Genomic DNA, 23,432 nt, shown 5'->3' on the forward strand with positions numbered 1-23,432 from the left:
TTCCCTGGTGGCGCAGTGGTTGAGAGTCTGCCTGCCGATGCAGGGGACACGGGTTCGTGCCCCAGTCCGGGAGGATCCCACATGCCGCAGAGCGGCTGGGCCCATGAGCCATGGCCGCTGAGCCTGCGCGCCCGGAGCCTGTGCTCCGCAACGGGAGAGGCCACAACAGTGAGAGGCCCGCGTACGGCCAAAAAAAAAAAAAAAATTACCTAGAACTGTATCTAGCTCATGATGGCTATATTATGAATGAATGAATGAACAAAAGAACAAAGGAAAAAAAATGACTGGGGGGGAGAAACTAACTTAACCTAGTACCCAAAGATGAGCCACAATAAACCACTTGTCCATCAATAACAGGTAGGCCCTGGGGACAGGGATCTCATTACCAAGTAAATGTTTAGGACAAAGGAAAGAGTAGAAAATGACAGAATAACTGTGTTAAGACCAGAAAGAAAGGAAGAGAAGCCAGCATTTGTTGAGTAGCTACTATGTGCAATTCATTCACAGCACATTTGAATGCCTACTATGTTCCAGGCATTATGCTAACTTCTAAGGAAACTAAAAGTATACAGACTGATTATCAAAAAGAACAATTAAGGTTCAGATAAAAGCAGTGGACAGTGCTAGAAGAGCCAATAACAGGCGTCCTAGGTTGGGGGAAAAATGAAGACTTCCTCAAGGAAGTGCTATCCAAGCTGAGAGCCAAGGATGAACAGGACCAGCCAGGTGAGGAGTGGGAGAACGGTCCAGGCAGAGAAAAGAGCGTGTGTGATGACTCAGAGGCAAAAGTACTGCTCTGGATGCTTTACACACAGGTACTCAGAGATCAGTAATTCAGACTGATGCCATCCTTTCCTTTGCGGTTGTTATTCTTTCCAATCAATTTATTTAGATTTTATTGTTTGGTGAAAATGGGCCTCTAGCAAAGGTATCCAGGCACAGGTGAAGGCCCACATTGGCCCAAGCAGAGTTCAAAGGTGGGGACAGGGCCTGACTAATTGTTTGAAAAGGAGGCTACCAAGATGAGGAGCAGGCAGGGCTAAGCCTGCCAATGGTCCTGACAGCTCGGTGACGTCACAGTCAAGGCAAATGGCCCAAGTAAAGACCCTCTGTCAGCAACAGAGACTCTCTGAGGGCCACCAAGGCCAGAAGGTCCAGAGCAGATGGGGTGGACAGGGGACAGGAGGAAGAGAATCAACAGTGTCCCACTGGAAGGCTGGGCCTTCCAAGGACTGACAAGTGCATGGTGACGGCCTTCCGTGTGGATGGGGTAGAGAGGTGCCAATTTGCCACCCATGGGATCCACTAGAAACTGGGCTTGGGAGCACTGCTGGCCCCTGGGGGATTTTCATCCAAGGAGTTCTTTGGTTTTCACTGCCAGATGTCTGTCCAGCTCTGCAACTGTGTCGTCGGCCATTTGGCTGATCTGCAGAAACACAAAATGAGACAACCTGATAACTGGGGCTGAGAAGGGGAGGGGAAGAGATATTCCAGAACTATGAAAGGTTATCTGGGGAATAATAGTGGTGACAAAAGCTCACATGAATTGCCTCCCAGCCAGGCACTGTACTAAGAACTTTGTATACATACTCTTATTGACTCCTAATGGCAAGACATAGATACCATGAGATAGTATTATCATTCCCATTTCACAGATGAGGAAACTGAGGCAGTTAAAATCACTTGTTCAGGATACACAGCTAGAACGCAGCAATGACAGACTTTAATCCCAGGCAGTCTGACTGCACAGCCCAAAATAGTTAACTATTATTACAGAGTGCAGAGAAGCCAGTCTTATCTGTCCCTTAATGAACATCTAGAATTTCCTACACCTCAGACACTCTGCTATATAAAGCCCTCATACCAATTAATAAGGAGAATATTAAGATCCCAATAGACAAGCAGAAAAAAAGTACTGAAAAAAGATGAAGTACCTCTGGTTAACAAACATGGAAAATTCAATAGACACTGAAGAAATGCAAATTAAAACAAGATATAATTTAGTTATCATAGTTAACAAAATTTGATGTTGTGGTTTTTAATTATAATATTCAATGCCAGAGCTATGGTGAAATGGATAAACTCACATATCACCGAAAGGAATTCAAATTGATGCAAATGTTCTTATTACCATTTTTTAACCCCAAACTCTCTCAACTGGGAAATTACCACATAAATGGAATCCGAGAAAATGTTCTTAAGTTCTATATGCAAAGATATATACCAAAGCTTATAATCATAAATCAGAAAATTTAAAATGACAGCACATGTAATTGAATACATAAACCCTTAAAAAGGGTTAAGACTGTCTATTTCTCATGGAGAGGGTATAAATATAAATAACATTCCAGTATATACCTCTGAAATGTCTGTTTTATAACAAGCCTGGATTGCTTTTGTAATCAGAGAAAAAGAAATAATGTTTCAAGATATTATTTATAATATCATGGAAACACACTCATGTTACCCTTGAATTAAAGAAAAAGCAGAATATAAAATGTGCATATACATAGTAGAAATGATCTCAAATACGTTAAAAATACACATATTTTTTAAACTAAAAGAAAATGTGTCAAAATGTTAATAGTGATTATCTTTTAGTGATGGGAAAACAGGAAATGTATTATTCATGTCGGTATCTGTCACATTTAGCATAAAACTTAGTACATAGCAAGTGCTCAGGAAATATTTGCTAAATGAATAATTATTAGTTTTCTGTGCTTTTCTATATTCTCCACATTTTCTGCAATAAACATATACTCCCTCAAAGAATGAAAAACAAAACACAGTACAAAATTTAGTGAGTGTTGCAGCCTCCCTCTCATGTCTAAAGGGACCTCAGGCAGGAAGCCTCAGGCAGGAAGCTTTGAAGGGGGCTGCGTGGTGCCCAGGATCTGTGTGCTCAGCAGCACAGCGGCTGTGTGACATCTTTATTTGCAGATCACAGGCCCTGGCCAGGAACTGGGAAATAAATGCACTGGAAAGGATTTGGAGCAATTGGTTCCAGGCAGGGAGACAGCCAGGTTCTTGCCATAGCAGCAGCTGCATATTTTGTAGTGGGGAGAGCAAGGCTTTCCACTGGGGCTGCTGGGCACTCCAGAACAGGACCAGCTTGAAACAGCCGCTTGGGCCTCCTCACTCAGCCGACACAAACCCTTGGCAGGCTTCTTGTGCCCCCACCCCAGCAGCCGCCTTGCATGGGGTGTGGCGTGGTGCCCAGCAGTACTTCAGCCCCTGCCGGATGGCAGCCTGGGATGGCCAGGAACAAGGGCTGCAAGCCTCCTCTGGAAAAATGGTGTTTGGGGACAGAGACTGGGACTGGGGGGAGGAAGAGTACCTACAGGAACAATCTGATAACATGCGTCATGGGTTAAATCCTCAGTGGGGTGACAATGTGCAAGTTCCCACTCTGAGTCTCAGTTTCCTCATCTCTCAAATGGGGATGCTAGTCCCTTCCTCAGAGAGTAACTGTGAGGGTTAAACAAAATCATGAATATACAAGTATGTTTAAACTGGTTATTTGCTATGCAAATGTTGCTTGTGTTACTCTGATTTTTACTATCACTTTCTGACTTCTTTTCAAATTAATCCATTGATGAAAATAGTGACTAACCCTCTGCCATATTATAGGCACAAAGTGCCCTTGGGACAGTCCACCTGCAAGTTCATCTTTTCCATCTTACAATAAGGATGATTAACAACAACAAGGACACGAACAACAGCATCTATTTACTAGGAGCCACACAATGGGCTAAAAACTTTACATGCATTATTTCACATAATCCTCAAAATGTATGAAATATTATTATTCTCTCCCTTTAATATACTGTGAATATTAATGATTTCACCTGACAGCTGCACAGTAGTAGTTCACACTATGCAGAAATGTTTTGTCCTCTGTTACTTCGTTCAAATCCAACAACGTTACATACCTATACTATAAGGAAGGTGGGACAGGTATTATCCCCATTTTACAGAGGAGTAGATCGAGGCATAAGATGTTAACTAACCTGCCCAAGATCACATAAGAAGTCAGTGGTGTGACTGAGCCGAGAACTCACCTACCCCTGATTGCCAGTTTAATGCTGCTGCTCCCTTTGGGGAGCCCACAGAACCTGGCCTAGTCCTTTCTCATTCAAGGGAGGCTGTGCCAGACTCATTAAAGCAGTTAATCCCATTCCCATATTCAAAGCCATAAGGCTGAGAGAGAGAGGAGGAGGATGGACAAAGAGGGCAATTACTGAAGACCAGCAACCATACTAGCTGCTTTAAAGTATGTTGTGTCATTTGGTCCTCTTACCAATCCTGTGAGATAGGCATTACTTCTCCCACTTTACAGATGAGGAAACAGGCCCAGAAAGGTGAAGCCATTTGCTGACCTTAACAGCTGAGAAGTGAAAGAGCTAGAATTCGAACACAGCCCAGTCTGAGTCCAGAGCAAGAGCCCTTTCCATTACAACATGCTGCCTCATAAAGATGACAATGTCACCATCAACATCATCATCACCGTCATGGTCATGATCATCATCATCATCACGCTGGCTCCTTATATGTTCAGGAAAATGAAAGGCAGAGACAGAAAAGGGAGACCGTTAAGAGCACACAGTGCACCCCTGGGGCAGGCCTGGGTAGCAAAGCTCAGAACGCCCACAGTGCCAGGGGGTGCTGCTCCCACCCACTGCCTCCCTCAGTCCAGCCTTCCTGCCTGCCTGCCTGCACAGTCTGCTAGGAGCCCTTCAGCCCCACTAGCACCCAGCTTCACTTCAGAGCAGCTCTGTTTCTCAGAAAAAAGCGGCAGTGAAAGGATCTTGGCCAGATTTACTGGTGGTTTCTGCCAAGTGCTTTAATGTTCAGCAGACCCATTTATAGCAAACCAAAGTGAAGGTGAAACAGCAGGCTGACAGATGTCAGAGTCCCAAGTGGGAAGACCCCGGTCCTTCTTCAGCAGAGCTGGCCTGGGCTGGGGGTTGGGAAGGCTGTAGAGGAGAGGTGGGGATCAGACATGACTGCAGGAATAGGACCTGCAACTGAATCCTTTTATTCTTATATACCAAAGATGAAACACTTTTATAATACAGTTTAAAAATATCTGACTCAAAAGAATTTTGGAAATTAAAAGAAAAAGAAAATTTCACAAAGAATAAAATTACAATTGTTCATAATCCAAATGACCACCATTAACATTTTTTTTTTTTCCGGGTATGCGGGCCTCTCACTGACGTGGCCTCTCCCATTGCGGAGCACAGGCTCCAGACGCGCAGGCCCAGTGGCCATGGCTCACGGGCCCAGCCGCTCCGCGCATGCGGGATCTTCCCGGACCGGGGCACGAACCCGCATCCCCTGCATCGGCAGGCGGACTCTTAACCACTGCGCCACCAGGGAAGCCCCACCATTAACATTTTGAAGTAAATAAGCTGCCAGCTTTTTCACATACATGATACTTTTTCATTATAAAAATGGGATAGTATAGTGTAACCTACCTTAAAAAAATACATTCCAAAAGCATTTACTGTATCTGTAAAGTATAACTGTCTATATATAGAGATTCCAGCAAATGGATGTAAAACAAGCTATTTTCCTACTATCAGAAATTTAGACAGTTTCCAGTTTTCTATTATACATAATACATCAATGGACACTGCTGTAGATAAGATTCTCGATAACTTATTTTAAATAAATCCCTAAGTCAACGAATCAGAAATTGTATGGGTTTTGGTATATACCACCATATTATCCTCTAGAAAGGTTATGGATTTATAGAAAGAATAATTAAATCTTTTCTGCAGAGTGTGGAAGTAAAAACAATACTTCTAAGATGAGTAACATTTTAAGTTCACATTAAAAATTCTAGGTTCAAATGTTAGGGATTAGAAAGGCAAAAAATTTTTTAAATACACATATTCTAAACACCCTGCAAGTGATTTAGACAGCATGTATCAAGAACCTTAAAAATATGCGTTCCCTTTATGCCATAATTCCACACATGAGACTCTACCCTAGGGAAGTCATTTCAACAAAGATTTATCTATAAAAATATTCACTGCAACCTTATTTATAACAAAAAATGTTTAAACAAACTAAACGTTCAACAGGAGGGCTTATGAAAGTGAATTATGGTATAACCACAAGATGGACTGTTTTGCAACCATCAGAATGCGGCTGTTTACAAAGAGTTTTTTGAAGGAAAAGAAAATGCTAATAGTCAATGCTAAACAGAAAATAAAAAGCTGGATACAAAATTGTATGTAAACTATAAGTTTTCAATCATGTTAAAAACTATGTAGTTAAGAAAGGGGGGGGAAGGAGAAATATCCCCAAATGTGGGACTATGGGGTGAATTTTTCTCTATTTTTAAGAACAGTCTTTTGAATTCTCTACATTTTCTACAATGAGCCTACACTGCTCAGAAACAAAGTAAACAAATACATTTTAAAAAACTTTTTGATAAAGCAACAATCAGCAACAATCAGCCCCTGCCTTGCTTATTTAAAAAAAATAATAAATAAAAAAACAAAAAAAAATCACACCCAAAACTCCAGATTGGTGCCTTCTGTTGGGGAAAAAGAACAAAATGAAGTGCACAAAAAGACAATTAATATTTACTTTACTCAAGCTTTTCTGTAAGAAGTTAAACAAAATGATCCCCATTTGAAGGCATTACCAAAAATGTTAACATTGTTTCACATACCCCTTCAGTGTGGGATGAAGAAAACACTTATCTGAATGAAAGAATAAGAATGACCATCATTAGAGTGGCTTTACTCAGATACGTGGAGAAAAAAAATCCATAAAGGTTAGGCATAAAACAGTAATAGTATTTCCTCCCTCCCTCCCTCCCTCCCTCCCTCCTTCCTTCCTTCCTTCCTTCCTTCCTTCCTCCCTTCCTCCCTTCCTCCCTCCCTCCCCCCCTCCCTCTCTCTTCCCTTCCTTTCTTGGCCACACCACATGGCTTGCAGGATTTTAGTTCCCCGACCAGGGATCGAACCTGGAACCTATAAGTGAAAGTGTCGAGTCCTAACCATGGACCCCCAGGAAGTCCCAACTGAGTATTTTCTCGTGCAAACTTTTAACTATATGATAGTAAGTAAAGTTATTAACAACAATGGTAAGAACTAATATTTAAGTGATAATATCTTAAATAATAAAGATTATTGCACTGGATATATCATGTAATATATATAGTATGATCCTTTTTCTTGTAATATTACATATGTGTTTACAGAGATAACTTGAAGGCCTGCAAGAAAATGTTAACAAGGGTCATCTCTGGGTGATGAGATTGCAATTACTTTCTTCTTAATTTTTTAATGTACACTAAACATCTATTAGTTTAGTATAAGAAAAAAACTAATAAAGTTGTTTTCATTTTGGAAAATAATAATCATCAACAGTAATAAGCACGGAATAAAAAAGTCTAATCTGAAGAGGAAGGTGAAAAGGCAGGTGCTAATGAGTGAAGGCTTTCGGCGAGACCTTTGTCAAGTAGGTTTTATGAAGAGTGCTGGTATAGGGGCTTCCCTGGTGGCTCCGTGGTTAGAAATCCGCCTGCCAATGCAGGGGACACAGGTTTGAGCCCTGGTCCGGGAGGATCCCACATGCCGCAGAACAACTGAGCCTGTGCGCCACAACTACTGAGCTTGCGCTCTGGGGCCCACGAGCCACAACTACTGAAGCCCGCGTGCCTAGAGCCCGTTCTCCACAACTGGAGAGGCCACCCAACGAGAGGCCTGCGCACTGCAACGAACAGGAGCCCCCGCTCGCCGCAGGTAAAGAAAAGCCCGTGCGCAGCAGCGAAGACCCAACGCAGACAAAAATAAAAATAAATAAATTTAAAGAAAAAAAAAAGAGTGCTGGTGTAAAAAAATAATAAAACTAAAAACCCAAAAAACAAAATCAGCGAACAAATCAAACAAAACAAAAACAAGCACACAGATAAAGAGAATGGATTTAGTAGTTACCAGAGGGAAGCGGGGTGGGGGAGGACAAAATGGGTAAAGGGGGTCAACTGTACGGTGATGGGTGGAAACTAAACTTTTGGTGGTGACCACACTGTAGTGTGCACAGAAGCCGAAATATAATGTTGTATACATGAAACGTATAGTATTATAAATCAATGTTACCTCAATCATTTTTTAAAAAGTACAAGAAGACAGATTACAAAAAAAAGAAAAAGGAGACTGCTGGATATCTGATCATTCTTCCTTTTTTCAAGGAGCGTGGGCTCTGGTCCCTGAGGCAGATGCCCAGACTTGCTGAGTGAGGAGTGCCTGACAGGGCCCAGAGGTCCACAGGCTCACCACCAGGAAGCAACACAAAGGCCAAGTGTCAACTGCAGCGATGGAATCCCCTGGGAGACAGACAAGGAGCTGCCCCAGCTAGACTCTTACAAGGCCTGGGCAGTGCTCAGAAAAGGCCGGGCTAGTCTCTGAACCTCTGTGAGCTAATGCAGGCAAAGAGGTGGGAACAAAGAGGTCAGGAAGGGCGCTCCGAGGGGCTAGGTGTCACCTACTCTAATGGTGCTTCTAGCATCCCAGGGCAACCCTTCAAGGGAAGAATTACGAATCCCTTTGTACAGAACAGACTCCAAGGAGTCAAGTAACTTCTCCAAGGTTATAAGACATCAGTGTGGAACCCCCTCTTTCTAACACTGGTGCCATTACAGGGGTATGCTGCAATGCTTCCAGGTCACTACCTTTCCTGTCTGCTTTCACGTATCTGGGAGTTCTTTAAAAATGCACATTCCTAGGCAGATCTACTGAATCAGAAAATGCAGGAGCGGGCCGGGCATCCATCTAAAATTCTCCCCTGGGTGACTGCTGGGCCTAGTCGACGACTAGCATTCTAAGTGCGAGTCTAAGAGAAGGGAGTAGTTAGCCAGTTTACGGCCTCCTCCTGATGAGCCCCGAGTGGCTCTCCTAGCCTCCCGCATCTTCCCTTGTTACTCCCCATCCTGCCCACACTCCTCTTCAATCTTCCTAAGATAATGCTTTTATTGTGGACGAGGAGGCTTTGGGAAAGCCCTTTATATTATGCTAAACATTAAAAATTCTATCTCCTCGGGCTTCCCTGGTGGCGCAGTGGTTGAAAGTCCTCCTGCCAATGCAGGGGACACGGGTTCGTGCCCCGGTCTGGGAGGATCCCACGTGCTGTGGAGCAGCTGGGCCCGTGAGCCATGGCCGCTGAGCCTGTGCGTCAGGAGCCTGTGCTCCACAACGGGAGAGGCCACAGCAGTGAGAGGTCCGCGTACCGCAAAAAAAAAAAAAAAAAAAAAAAAAATTCGATCTCCTCAAGACTGGTAAATTCATCTTCCTGTCTTAATTCCACTGGTACCACTCAAGTTCAGGCCACCATCATTTCCTGGTTGGATTTCTGCAACAGCCTCCGGGCCTCCGGTCTTGCCCTTTACCATCCGTTTTCCACCCAGCCACCGCAGTCATCTTTTGAACACAAGTGTGAGGTCCCACTGTCTGAAAAAATAATTGTTCAAGGGAGCTCCTGTTTCAGAATTACCTGGGGAGCATTTTAAAAGGCATACCCCTAGGCCCCACCCCAGAATCACTGACTCAGTCTCTGGGAGTGGAGGGGGAGGGGAGGGGAGGATATACATATTTTTATTAGCTCCTCAAGTGACTGGAATGCTGTGATGATAGATTAGATTAGATTATTGTTCAACAAGTATTCACTGCTTCCCCCGGACCTCCATGAACATACTTCCCTGCCCCAGTGGTGCTGGGCTTGGCCCGTGAGATCTGCTTGGCCTGTGGGTTGTGACAAGAGCAGGTGCTTAAAATGTACTCGAGGAGCCGGGCTTATGCTCTTGGCATCTGCTGTTGCCATGAAAAGATGCCCTGGGAAGCTTGTTGACTCCAGAAGATTGGAGAGATGTACAGCAGACTTGAGCCCCATCCAAGATCTGAAGGCAGGTACACTGAGCCCAGCCTAGAACAGCTACATCCCAGCTGACCCACAGAAACAAGAATAAGAAATGATGCTTGATATATAAATCACTGAGTTTTGAGGTACTTTGCTACATGGCATTCTTGTGGCCACTGTGTCTTCTCTGTCCATTCCCAGCGTCATCCCGGGTCCAAGCCTCGGTTATCTAACTGAATGGTGTTCTTTTCCATCACCATACCTTTACACATGCTGTTCAACATTTCCCCCTCGCCTCTCACTATTTTACTCCAGTAGCTCCTTTAAGACGTGTTGAGGTGCCACTACTCAGCACACTAAGAACAGTGCCAAGTCCCGAACTCTCCACACCCAGACAACCAAGCATAGACAGGAGAGCATCAGAGTATAGCCTCTGAGATCAGTCTGCTGGGTTTGGATCCCACTGCTGCCATTTACCAGCAGTGTGACCTTGGGCAAGTTATCTACCTTCTGTGGACCTCCGTTTCCTCTCCACCCACCTCACAGCTTTGTAGTGACGAGGATGAATGAAGTGCTGTAAAGCGTTCAGCTTAGAGCGTGGAACACAGTGGAAGGTCAGCAGCTTCCTCTCCTCCTCCTTAATCCCAGGGTCCAGTGAAGGGCCAGGCCCAGAACAGAGACTCAGCCAATACCGACCACATCAGTGAAAGAACTAGGAGTATTCCATTTTCATTCTCCTCACTTCAGACATGAACGAGGGATCTTCTGGGTCAGATACATAAGCACTACATCTGTTGGCAACAGTACCTGTTTCTCTATGAGCCTAATGGTGTCCTCCGAGGCCTTGTCCTTTGATTTCTTCAGCTTATTCATTGCGTTGGTACGAACCTTCCGTAAAGAGTCTTTGGCCTTGTTGGTGTTCTGTTTAGCCAGTTTCACCAGCATTTCCCTGTGCTCCCTGGTTACTCTGATAAAAGAAAAAAGAACGTTCAACAAAATCATCCCACATGTTAACAGCCAGCCAAGAATTCAACATCACTTTGCCCACTAGCTCAGCAGTTTGTAACTTTACTCTCTGCCGGTGGAGGGTCTTCACGTTCCTGACACATGCCCATGGGGATGCTCAAGGTCAAGGAAAATTCCTGCTGAGATAGCTGATAACAGCCAGTAAGAAGAGTGTTGCTTAAAAGCATGAGCCAGGGAGTCTAGGCAGGTCTGAAGTCAAATCGTGGCCATGTCCCTTACCAGATGCATAGCTGACTTCCCCTCCTCAGAGTTCCCATCTGTACAATGGGGATAGTCAGTACCTGACTTAAATGGGTGGTGTGAAGATTGATTATGCGATGATGTGTGTATATTGTTTAGCACTGACCTTGGCACATTTTAAGTGCTCAATAAAAGGAAGTAACTATTAGCTATAATTCCACCCCTTTGTCTCCAGCTAAAGAAAGCGGTGCCAATGGATGATGATGCTACAGAAATAGCATCATCTCTATACCTCTAAATCACCCAAAACAAATAAGCAGCAACCTTCAGAATCTTAACTATTATTATAGCAAATTACTTGTGAATCACCTCAACACTGACCCAGACACAACATGTGAGAACCACTGCACCCGTTAACTTCCATAAAGTACCCATGAGAGTGTCTGGCACATTAAAAATGCTTTATGTCAGTTATTTTTACTGTTAATATCCTCATCATAATAACAAAGAGCACATTGAAGGCCTATTATAAACACCTGCGACAGGCACTTTATAAGTTTTTGTAAGTTGACCCTTACAACAACTGTATGAAGCAGTTATTATTCCTATTTCACATTTAATCATCACAACAAGCCAGCAAAGTAGTCTAGCATGTTTGTCCTGCCTTCATTTCTTGGTCGTGTACGCACTGAGCGCCTGCTACCTGTCAGAGTGTTGGTTGTACAGAGTGTGCTACGATGAAGGTGACAGACCTCTGTCCTGTTCTGAGGGAGCTTAGCTAGGGAGAGAGTTAAGTAAACAGACCTTTACAATAGAGCGTGTCTGAGTTCGGGAAGGGGTCAGTTTGGAGAGGGAAGACTTTCCTGAGGAAATAATATCTAAGCATGGCAGTCATTAGGTTTGTTCACTAATATCCTGGTTCTTATTCCTTCCAGTAGGAATGCACTTCCCCATCCCCTCTGAAGTTCGGTGTGGCTGTGCAACTTGCTTTGGCCAATGAGATGTGAGCAGAATGGCTGTTGCCTCAGGGAAGAAGGTTTATAAGCCAGCGTGCACTGCACCACATTTGTTTCTGCTGGCTGCAGTGCAAGTTGGGAGGGAGCTTCCATCAGCTTAGGCCCCAGAGAGACTAAGATGAACAGTGCCCCATGCATCATGAGCAAGAAATAAATTTCTGTTGTTTTAGCCATGGAGATTTGGGGGTTGCTTGTTACTATAGCACTGCCCATCCTATTCTGACTAATATACCACAAGGATCTAAAGAATGAGGGCAAAGTTGCCAGTACAGGTAGGGATCTCCAGGGGGAAGAAAGAGCATTGTACAAAGGCTTTAAGTTACCACGAAATCACGTTCATGTGAGGAACTGACTGGAGCACAGATAACAGAGAAGGGAGTAACAAGAAAAGAGGCTGGAGAGCTGTATCACAGAGGGTCTTGTAAGATCATGAACTCCATTTTATGGATGAAGAAAATAAGGTCCAAAGAAGTTTGGTTATCTTACACAAAGTCAAACCTAGGCTGGCCTGTCTCAAAAGCCAATGGTCTTGGGCTTCCCTGGTGGCGCAGTGGTTGAGAGTCTGCCAGCCGATGCAGGGGACGTGGGTTCGTGCCCTGGTCCGGGAAGATCCCACATGCTGCGGAGCGGCTGGGCCCATGAGCCATGGCCGCTGAGCCTGTGCGTCCAGAGCCTGTGCTCCGCAACGGAAGAGGCCACAACAGTGAGAGGCCTGCGTACCGCAAAAAAAAAAAAAGAAAAAAAAAAAAAGCCGATGGTCTTAGTATGAAAAAAATTCCCCTGCCTCCTGGGTCCTGAATTGGAGATCACTGGCATATGGTTCCTGATCCTCATATCTACGTGGTTTTGGTTTAGTAAGGATAATCGCAAGTTCTGGGTATATGTTCCGTGTGAAACAGTGACAAACAGGTGTTAAAGATTTAGTGGCATTTACCTGGTATTTTTTTCCTGATAGGATGAGAAAAAAAATTAAAGAATTTTGAGAAAGAATAAGCTCTGAGGACAAAGTGGACAGCTATATGATAAATAAATCCTTCTGGATCCAGCTGTTTGAATTCTCAAAATTCTCAAATTCTTAAAGCATTCTCAAAATAAAAATAATCCTGATTACTACCATTACTGAGCCCCTCAATGCCAGATGAGCACTTTACCTCACTGAGCCTCACAACTTATCAAACTAGATTCTAAAACCCCCATTTTCCAACGAGGAAATGGAGGTACACAGATGGGCTTGAGTGACAGAACTGGGATTCAAATCCAGACTTTTCTAGCCTGTATTCTTCCCACTACTCCATGCTGCCTGCGCCTTGCAATCTATTTCAAATAAATTATGCGCTGTTGCCGTAACTTCTGCTTCCAGGCACAAAGCTTTTTTCAAAGTCAGTAATACGAATCTTGGGACTGAAAAGGACAAAACCACCATGTCAGGAGTTTAGGGATTTGGATCAGATCTTGTTACTTTTATGGTTTTTAATTCATTGAACAAAAATCATGCTGACATGTTTAGGTCTCTTTTTTGTTCTGCCAAAGCATATGTCAGTATAAGGAAGGAACAGGAAAATTAAAACTTGATCCACTGATTCAAAAAACTTAATCCTGCTGAAATACTAGGAGAGGCAGAAAATAAATGCATCTAAGTCTGTAAGAAACCTTTTAACTTCTCTACAGAGAAGTATTTCAATCTTATATTTCATATGTAACTTGAAATAGGTAGCCTGCTTTTTAGATAATCTTTAATAAAATAAAAAAATTATCCACCAACTTCTTTTTCAATACATTGTTATATTTATATTTTACATGGAGAAAAAAAAATCACACATTCAAAAATACATAAACTGGGGGCTTCCCTGGTGGCGCAGTGGTTGAGAGTCTGCCTGCCGATGCAGGGGACACAGGTTCGTGCCCCGGTCCGGGAAGATCCCACATGCCGCGGAGCGACTGGGCCCATGAGCCACGGCCGCTGAGCCTGCGCATCTGGAGCCTGTGCTCCGCAGCGGGAGAGGCCACAGCAGTGAGAGGCCCGCGTACCGCAAAAAAAAAAAAAAAAACCACATAAACTGGGACTCAAAAAACCCTTAAGAATAAATGGCTATATAAAGAAAACAAATTCATAATATAAGTAATTTGGCCTTAATAAAGTGTATTTTTTATATTTATTAATGTAAATGTGACCTCACTACACTATTAACACCAGTTTCCATATATAATAGTATTCAATTATTGACACTGACAAAAATATTTCAGTTTCAGGATGCAAATACAGAGGCAATATTCTAAGGAAATGGAGAGGGGAGTGCAGTAGCGGGTGGGGGGGGGACGGCGGGGGGGAGGAGGGGGAGGGGACGCCAGGCACAGGAAGGGCTGAGAAGAAGAGAGGCATCTCTGCATGCAGGTTCCGGGTGTTGAGCTGAAGGTGTCCAAATTACAAGATCAGAAGCGGTCAGGATGATGGAAAGGCACTGGTTCTGAAGTCAAGACAGACATTTTATTCCTGTATCTATCACTCAGAAGCTGACTATCCCTGGGCAAGCTAATTAATCTCTCTGAGCCTCAGTTTCTTCATCTCTAAAATGAAGATAATAAAAGCACCTTACAGGGTGATTGGGAGATGCACACACACAACATTATATAAAGTACCAACGATAAAGGTAGCAGCATATAGTAGCCTTGAATAAATTTGATCGTGTTTATGAATGTTTTAATCAAACACACTTAATTACTTCCTCATGAAGCAATGAGGGCACATCTGTTTTAGAAAAGAAACATACTATATTACGGAAATATTTTAATTCCTTTCCAAACCAGTGATTAATACATCTGATCGTCTCCCTCTCGCACTCACAGGGTTCTGTGAGTACAGGTTAGCTGTATTCCAGGCTCTGGGCTCAGCCGGTTGGTTCTGAGCACCGGCTCTGCACTTGGCATGCATTCACTCATCAAGCACTGGCTGAGGCCCCGGAGTTCCCTGCCAGATCCCGGGCTGGGCTGAGGAGCACCAGAGACGAGGCAGGCCTGGTCCAACTTCTCCAGAGGCTCAGTCCAGCAGTGTAGACAAACTTGTCAACCTCTACTTAGGAAGAGCACGACTGCTGCTAGGACGTATGGACAGGCCTTCAGCAGGAGGAGCATGCAGAGAGTACAGCTCATTCTGTCTCAAGGTTTGGAAAATGTCCCAGAGACGCAGAATAACTCATGAGCTGCAGAAGAAAGGAAAGGGCACTCCAGGCAGAAGCACAGTGGGAGATGTAATGGCAGGAAGGCATGAGGCTGAAAAAAGTGCATCAGGGTCAAATTTGTTCTGTAGACCTGGAGTTTCCAAATTCTTCTTTAGCCACAAAACCGTGACTTCAAAGAAAACCAAGGCAGACGCCCCATTTATAAAACAGATAAAAAGCTCTTTCAGTTAATGAGGGGAAGGGCACTAGGGGAGGGGATGGTGCTCCATCCCACCCTGATGCCCCTCCACTTCTGCACCTGCCACTTACTGGCTGAGTGACCTTAAGCAAGCGATTTAAACTCTCTGAGCCTTGGTCCTCTCATCTGGAAATAGAAATTGACAATAAACAAACAAAACCCCCAGCATCTACCTTTCAGAGATCTTGTGGGGATTAGGTGAGATAATATATGGAAAGTACACAGTACAAAGCCTGATAGAAACAATCAGAAAATGTAAGCTGCCTCTGCTGCTATTCTTGTTTATGTTTTGGCAACTGTGGAGGCATCTTCAAATAATGAACAGTTTATTCATGGAAGTTTTTATCAACAGAGAGATGACAGGGCAAACAATCTGTGCTCCAGCAAGATGACTTTTTGAGATCTGACTAGTAATTTAACATCTTGTGTACATTTAAAAATCCAAATGTTCCCAGCGTATAGCCATGAATTTTTCTCTTTCTGGTATTAATTCATTCACTTCGTTTGTAGTTTCATTCAGCAGCTATTTACTGGGCACCTACTGCAGTCCAGTCACTATGTCAGAGTGAGTTTACAGTCTGGCATGGAAGGCAGTCATTAAACAAACACATGCACAATTAATCAATAAGTTACAGTGGTAAGAAACCTAATAAAGACATGTTGAGCTCTATGAAAATAAGCAGGGGAAAGGAGGCTAAGCAAGCTCTCCTGTGGGACTCCAGAAGAAAATGTGAAGATACTTAAGTTAAGGGATATTCAAGTTAAGATGAAGAAGAGTGGAGAAGCCAGGGAAGATCATTCCCACTAGAAGGAATGGCCCGTGTAAAACGAAGGCCTCTTTCCAGGTAAAGTTCTGGGGGAACTGAAGAAAGGCAGCATGGCCGCAGCACAGAAAGCAGAGGAGAAAGACTGTGCCCAGTGAGGAGGCCGGCAGGGCTGGCAAGGGCGAGACTAGTACGCAGGCCCTTCAATGCCGTATTCAGGCTTAGTAGATCCACTGATGGATGAATGGACACATAAATGGGGTAGGTACACACAGTGGACTACGATTCAGACTTAAAAAGGCAGGAAATTCTGGTACATGCTACATCATGGATAAACCTTGAAAAGATTATGCTAAGTGAAATAAGCTAGAATCAAAAGGACAAATACTATATGATTCTGCTTATATGACGTACCTGGTATAGTCAAATTCATGGAGACAGAAAGTAAAATAGCGATTATCCCGGACCTCGGGGATCGGGGAACAGGAAGTTGTTGTTTAATGGGTACAGAGTTACCGTTTTGCAAGACGAAAAGACTTCTGGAGATTGGCTGCACAACAATGTGAATGTACTTAATACCACTGAACTGTACATTTAGAAATAACTGAAACGGTAGATTTTTAATGTATATCTCACCACAATAAAAAGAAAAGAAAAAAAGGAGAGAAAAAGAAAGAGTCTTAGTAGATTGTTTCTAAGAACAACGTGGGATATCACAGACGTCTGAGTGAGGCAGAGGAAATGTGATCAGACTTGTATTTTGTGCAGAAACCAATGTACAAACCAGATCTAAGGATATGGCGAAAGTCTGCCCAGAAGCCTCTAGGCCCGCGAGTGGGGAGCTCAGGGCCTAGCCTGTAGCGGCTTCTCGGCTGGGTGATGAAGACAGTAGCCTTTTCCGCCAGGGTCAGAGAGCCTCCCCGCATAAGGCAGGGGTTTTGGCTGAGCTGGGAGGGTCACACTTTGTTTGTACAAACTCCACCAGGCGGGTCTTCCAGTAACATCCTGGATGGGGGCTTCTTGTAAGATTCCTTGAGCATGTTCCCGTGAACAATAAGCCGAGGGGCATGCCCCTCTGGTAACTCACAAAGCAGAGAGTCCCCCGACTGAAATGATACTTCCTATGGCTTCAATGAGAATGGGACATGTGCAAAGCCATGCATCAGGCATACATCAGAGGAAGCTATGCTCAGCGTGGCAAGTGCAGTAAAAACCAGTTATTGGGCTTTGCCAAAAAGTTTGGTTGGGTTTTCGTTAACATCTTACCGAAAAACCCAAACGAACTTTTTGGCCAGCCCAATATAATATGTCAGACTTCAAAAGGATCTTTGGTCACTTAAAGGGGACTTAAAAAGGTAGAAAGGACACGTGTTAGAGCCAGGAAGACCTAAGTTGGCATCTCTGTTCTGCCACTTGTTAGCTTCAGACCCGTGAGCGTGCTGTTCAACTTCCCCTGACTCAGTCTCCTCATGTGTAAAACAGAAGTAAGAATGTTACTAAGAGGGTGGAAGCAAGGATTACATGACATGATGGTGGCAAGGGCTCGGCACATGGCCAGTGCGTATGCACTGCAGCAGCTCAGTGCGGGGTGGCCACTTTCCTTACTACAGAATCTCCAAGGCTGGGGGACGACAGGATGCGAGCGTTCGGGGAGAAGGCAGTCAAAATGGATTCAGTCACTAGGAACTTAGGCTACTGAGTGGCTGGTGGGCAGCGGGGGGCAGAACAGGAAGAGTGAGGGCAGGCATGGGGGCCACGGGAGGCAGGAGGCTGAGGGAGAAGGGTGCCTCACTTCCAGGGAACAAACAGCCTGTGGAAGCGCATCTCTGACAGCTCCACCAAGAGAAAGGCTGCTGCCCACCTCCGCGCTGGGCTGCTGGGAGACTCCCTGCCAACAGCGCATCGGCCTGCAATCAGCAGCAGACACATGCCCTGCTTTATTGTTTGCTGGTGGGCGCTGCCCAGTGCCTTGGGGCCGCTGGCCCCGAAGGAAATGTTTTTGTTTGTGTAGCCCAGCCAGACTTCCTATGCTCCTAGGGACACAATTCTCCCTCCCCTCTTTCCTCACCACCCCCCATCCCCACCCTACCCCACCCCCCCAGCTCACCAGCCTGTCTTACATGTCTCATAAAGACACGAGATGTCCTTCTAGCCCAAAGGAAATCATACACACACTTTGGAAGGACTTCTACCATCAGCAGTACCTTCGGTTTTCTCTGGGGACACAAGTGGGCACCACCTGCTTTCAAAGGCCTGTCCTGTGACTGAGGCCTGGCTAAACCAGACATGCCATCCTGAAATACAGCCCAGCATGATGGAAAGAGAGATGAGGTTGAGGTCAGGGGTCACAGCTCCACATTCCCAGCTGAGTGACCTTGATGAAGTCACTCATGTTCTCCTTCCCTGTCACCACAGAAGGCTGGAAACCCAAGTCCAGGGATATGTGGAGGTAACTCTTACCTCAGCTCTCGTGTACAGGACAAAGAGCACAGGTTTGGTGGTCAAGGCAGACTTGACTTCCACTCCCAGCTCTGCCACTTAGAGGCTGGGTAACTGTGGACAATTAACTTATCCTCCCTAGATCACAAAGAAGGGTGTTTACTGAAGTGTTTAGGAGAACAGTCTCTGAAGCTAGACTGACAGGGTTTGAGGCCCAGATCTATCATTGCTTAGACAATGGGCAAGTACTTTTACCTCTTTGCCTCAGTGTTCCCATCTGTCAAATGTGTATAATACCACTAAGTTAATGGGATTGTTGTAAGGATTAAAGGAGTTACTAAATGTGCCGGTCATGGTGATGCGCTCAAGAAACACTATCTGTTATTGTTTGCTCACCTGTAAATGGGGGCGGGGGGGAGTAATAAAAATGTTACCTTTCTTCTTCCACAGTTCGTGTTAAGAGCGAATGACAGATGCTGGTTAAAGAATTCTGCATGTGTAGGTACTATTTTAAAAGCTGTCAATCAGATCAGTAATAAAAATAACAGTGAAGTCTCCCACTGGAGAGAGAGGGCAGAGCAGAGTGGCTACAGGCCCAGGCTCTGAGCCTGTCCTTCCCCTTACTAACCGAGTAACACTGGGCACGAAGAACCCCCCTCCCCTGTGACTCAGCGTCTTCATCTGTAAATCGGGGTAATGACATACCTACCTCAAAAGATTGTTATGAATAGAGCAGTCAGTATACCAATAGCACCTGGAACCGCAGTGGGCACACTGACCGCAGTACTGTCCTCACTACGCACTAGCTCCTGTTTCAGGGTCTAGGGATACAGCGATGAACCAAACTGACGAAGCTCCACCTACTCACATTCATTTTTTTTGTTGTTTCACAAACACACACTGTATTTTTTTTTAACAAGAGATAAATAAACTTGCCTAGTCGCATTCTAGTGAAGGAGAGAAAGAGTACACGTAAGTCTATAAGCCAACACATAAGTGCTATGAAGAAAATAAAGCAAGATAGGGAGAGAAGGAGGAAACATTATGATCGCAGCAAGGGCCCGCGGGTAACTGCCTAGTCCTCTAGCCCCAGTGCCATCCGCTCCCCTTCAATCAGATTAACAGTGACTAACATTTGCAGAGCTCTTCCCACGTGCCAGGCTCTGAGGTGACGCACACTTTGTGCATTAGCTGAGTGAACCTTCACATCATTCCTATGACATGAGTGGTCTTATGACCTGGTGTTTGCAGATTAGAAAAGGAAGGCTCAGACACACCAAGTAACCTGCCCAAGGCCACACAACAAGTTCCTGGTAGACCTGGGATCTGAGGCCAGTGCAGCCTGACTCGTGAATTCCAGGTCTCCCTGCTGGTGCTAGACAAATCTAAGCAGCTAATCTTACTAGCTGCAGTGACGGGGAGAGCACTGCTCGTTCACTAAGGCCTGCTTAGACACACAGTTCACTGCTACTCCGCCAGCTTCCTTACAAGTCTAAGCACAGCGGGGAGAAAGGAGAAAGCGAGTCCCTACAGGTGAGCAGTAGAACAGTGAGCTGATCTCCAGCGGCCAACCGCCAGGTTCTGTAAGTAGGTGCAGGACACAAAGGGTGACAACAGAAGAGGGGCAGGGGGAGGAGGAGCCTGTCCTTTTGGGCGCAGCTTCTGCACAGGTGTTGATGACAACTTTCTCCACAGCCCATGCTCCACTCTTGATTCCTGATTGCACTTTCTTGTGTGTTTCAAACAGAACATCTGTGCACGGAGGGGGCCCTCATTCCACACACTTGGGACCTGAACAGTAGGAAGCTCTCCTAAAAAGCCACAGGCTGGGTGAAGAGAAAGCAGCCATCCTAAAACTGCACGGAGGCTCGCCAGGCTTGGAAGTCGAGAGAAACAATGTACTGTGCTGGAAGTCCTCCAGCAGAATGAATGAATGAACGGTCCTGGAAAGCAGCGATGGCGAACAGGCAGCGGGCATGGAAAGGGCTGGAAAAGCAGCTACAGATGCTCAAACGCAGTTGGTGGCTGCCCCAGCCCAAATGAGGTCATTGGGCGGTCTCCTCTGATTTTTTTTTCTTTCACCATGGCTAAAGGTTTATATGTATGCGACTTATGGAAGAAAAGGGTATTATCAATATTTCCTAGAATGTGCACCTTATACACACTATCCCTGGTACGAGATCCACAGAGCGATACAGCAGCTAGACAAAGAGGCCACTGAGCTAGGAGGAGGGAGGTTCCAGGTCAGCAGCCCGAAAAGCAATGTGATAGTGTGGCAGGAACGTGGGCTTTGGAAACAGATTCGATTTGAATAATGACGCCTCTGCTTTCTAATCTGTGACCCTGAACAAAGTACTTAACTTTCTGAACCCCAGTTTCCTCATCTGTATTATACCCATGTCAAAACGGTACTTCTCTGCAGGCACAAAAACAGTGAGATCGCCATGAAAAGATGCATAGAAGATTCTGTTAAGACAAAAAAAGCAAGTTGTGGTACTGCAGATACTTAATCCCATTTATGTAAATTAAATATGTGTGTGTGTGTGTGTGTCTGTGTGTGTGTGCATCTTTTCAAATCTGGAAGGATATATATTAAACTTACCGACAGTTACTTCTGGGAAGAATATTTGGGGAACAATAAAATAACTTTTTATTTTTCTGTAGGATTTGAATTTTTGCAATAAATGTGTATTATTTTTTATGATTAAAGAGATGAAAATCATATATCTGATAAGAGTCTAGTATCCAGAACATATAAAGATCTCCTACACCTCGACAACAAAAGTACAAACAACCCAATTTAAAAAGTGCGCGAAGGACTTGAATAGACATTTTTCTAAAGATGTACAAATGGCAAACGAGCACATGAAAAGATACTCAACATCATGAACATTAGGGAAATGCAAGTCAAAACTACAGTGAGATACCACTTCATAGCCACTAGCCTGGTAATAATAATAACAATAACAGTAACAACCAGAAGTACTGGCAAGGAGATGGGGAAATTAGAATCCTTAAAGATTACGGGTAGGAATGTAAAACGTGTGGTCCCTGTGAAACAGTTTGGCAGATCCTCAGAAAGTCAGACTTATCACATGACCCAGCAATTCCACTCGTATGTATATACCCAGGAGAACTGAAAGCATGTTCACAGCAGCATTATACCTAATAGCCAAAAAGTGGAAACAACTCAAATATTCATCAGCTTATGAAACGATAAATAAAATGTGGGCTTTTAACTGTCATCTGGTGAAACTGCCTGGTCCGATCCCAAGGAGAATTCTCCTCCATGCTGTCACCTTGGGACAAAGTCTGAGGGCAGGAGCCTGGCCTAGGCATAAGGTCTATCATCACGGACAATGCCTGAAGGAAAAGTGGGAGCCAATGATGGCAATTATCCAACAATGGTGAGGCCTTGGGGAGCAGTTCAGTGGGCTGAGGGTGTCAAGAAGAGCCAAGGTCCCTTGGCCTTTCCAGAAATACTATGCAAACCTCACACCACAGGCAGGACTAGTCAGGGGATTTGCTTCTTTGGGATATATCTTCCAGGAGGTCTTGGTCACCGTAATTCATATTCAAAGAACAAACCAAGTACTCATTAACAAACAAACTACAGTGTGTTCCTGAGCAACTTAAATTCCAAGATAATTACAACATAATGACTCAACTCCTCCCACCCCTAAAAATGGAGGAAAAGATAGAAAAAATGAACATGGGGCTGGGGGAGGGTGTTAGTGAGGAAGAGAGGGAAAGAGAGCGTTAAGGACTGAAAGAGCAGTCAGCAAACAGAAAGAAAATATCGTTGGTTTTACTCCCAAATAATCAGAAAAAGAATGTTTCCAAGAACTCCTTAACCAGGAGAATTACATAATAACAAATACTATAAGAAAAAGGAATTAAAGTTTATGACACACCAGGCCTCACACTAGGAGTATCACATATAACATCCCATTATTCTTCAAAAGAATCATAGAAATAATGCCCATTTTACAGATAAGGAGGCTGAAGCTTCCAAAATTTACTGACTTGCCCAAGGTCACCACAGTGAGCACATTCCCCAGGCCACTGTCAGCCAATGGCCACTCGTGGCACAGGGACTCCTTTGATGGGCAATCTTCGCTCAGGAACGCCCCATCAGCCCGGCTGACCTTCTCAGAAATGCACTGCAGTGTGAGGCGTCTTCTACCCAGTCCTCCTCTTTTCCTTTCTTCACCAGTGGCAGACCCGCACCCTGTCTCTTTCACAGGCCTTTCTGCCCATAAATCTCTTGAACATCTAATTCTGTCCTGGCATCTGTTTTCAAAGGACCCAAGCTGATATACCCAGAGAATGAGAGAATGGGGATTTGAACCTAGGTCTGTCTAACCCCAAAGCCCTTGTGCTTTCCTTTATACCCAGAGATTAACTGATAAATAAATCATGTTGCTAAATCCAATGATCAATTCTTAGACCTTCTCTTCCTTGACCCGTCAGCAATATCTGGTGTAGCTGATGAGTCCTTCCCCTTTAAAACAATTCCTTTGTTTCCAGGACCCCACACTCTCCTAGTTCTCTGGCCACTTATTCTCAGTCTCTCTTGCTGGTTCCTCCTTATCACCCTGACCCATAAACCTTGATGTGGACTGTCCAAGGCTCAGTTCCCAAACCCTTCTCTTTGTTATCAGTATTTACTCTCTAAAATAATATCATCTAATTTCATGGCTTCTTCTACATGTTCATG

The 23,432-nt window shown here is 44.5% G+C and overlaps 1 protein-coding gene across 3 annotated transcripts in view; it reads right to left on the bottom strand.

Moving 5' to 3' along the window:
• Nucleotides 1-851: 851 nt before the first annotated feature.
• MRRF (mitochondrial ribosome recycling factor) overlaps nt 852-23,432 on the bottom strand; it is a gene marked incomplete at its 5' end in the record, with an annotated part of 54,930 nt that continues 32,349 nt past the window's right edge. For all 3 annotated transcript variants that reach the window (XM_082615011.1, XM_082615010.1, XM_082615012.1), the window contains 2 exons: nt 852-1,426; nt 10,681-10,840. In XM_082615011.1, the coding sequence (XP_082471137.1) occupies nt 1,349-1,426; nt 10,681-10,840 (238 nt within the window). In that variant the 3' untranslated portion in view covers nt 852-1,348. The remainder of the gene's footprint in view (nt 1,427-10,680; nt 10,841-23,432) is intronic.

The sequence above is a fragment of the Mesoplodon mirus genome (genome assembly GCF_964341445.2).
Source record: "Mesoplodon mirus genome assembly, chromosome: 1".
Taxonomy (NCBI): domain Eukaryota; kingdom Metazoa; phylum Chordata; class Mammalia; order Artiodactyla; family Ziphiidae; genus Mesoplodon; species Mesoplodon mirus.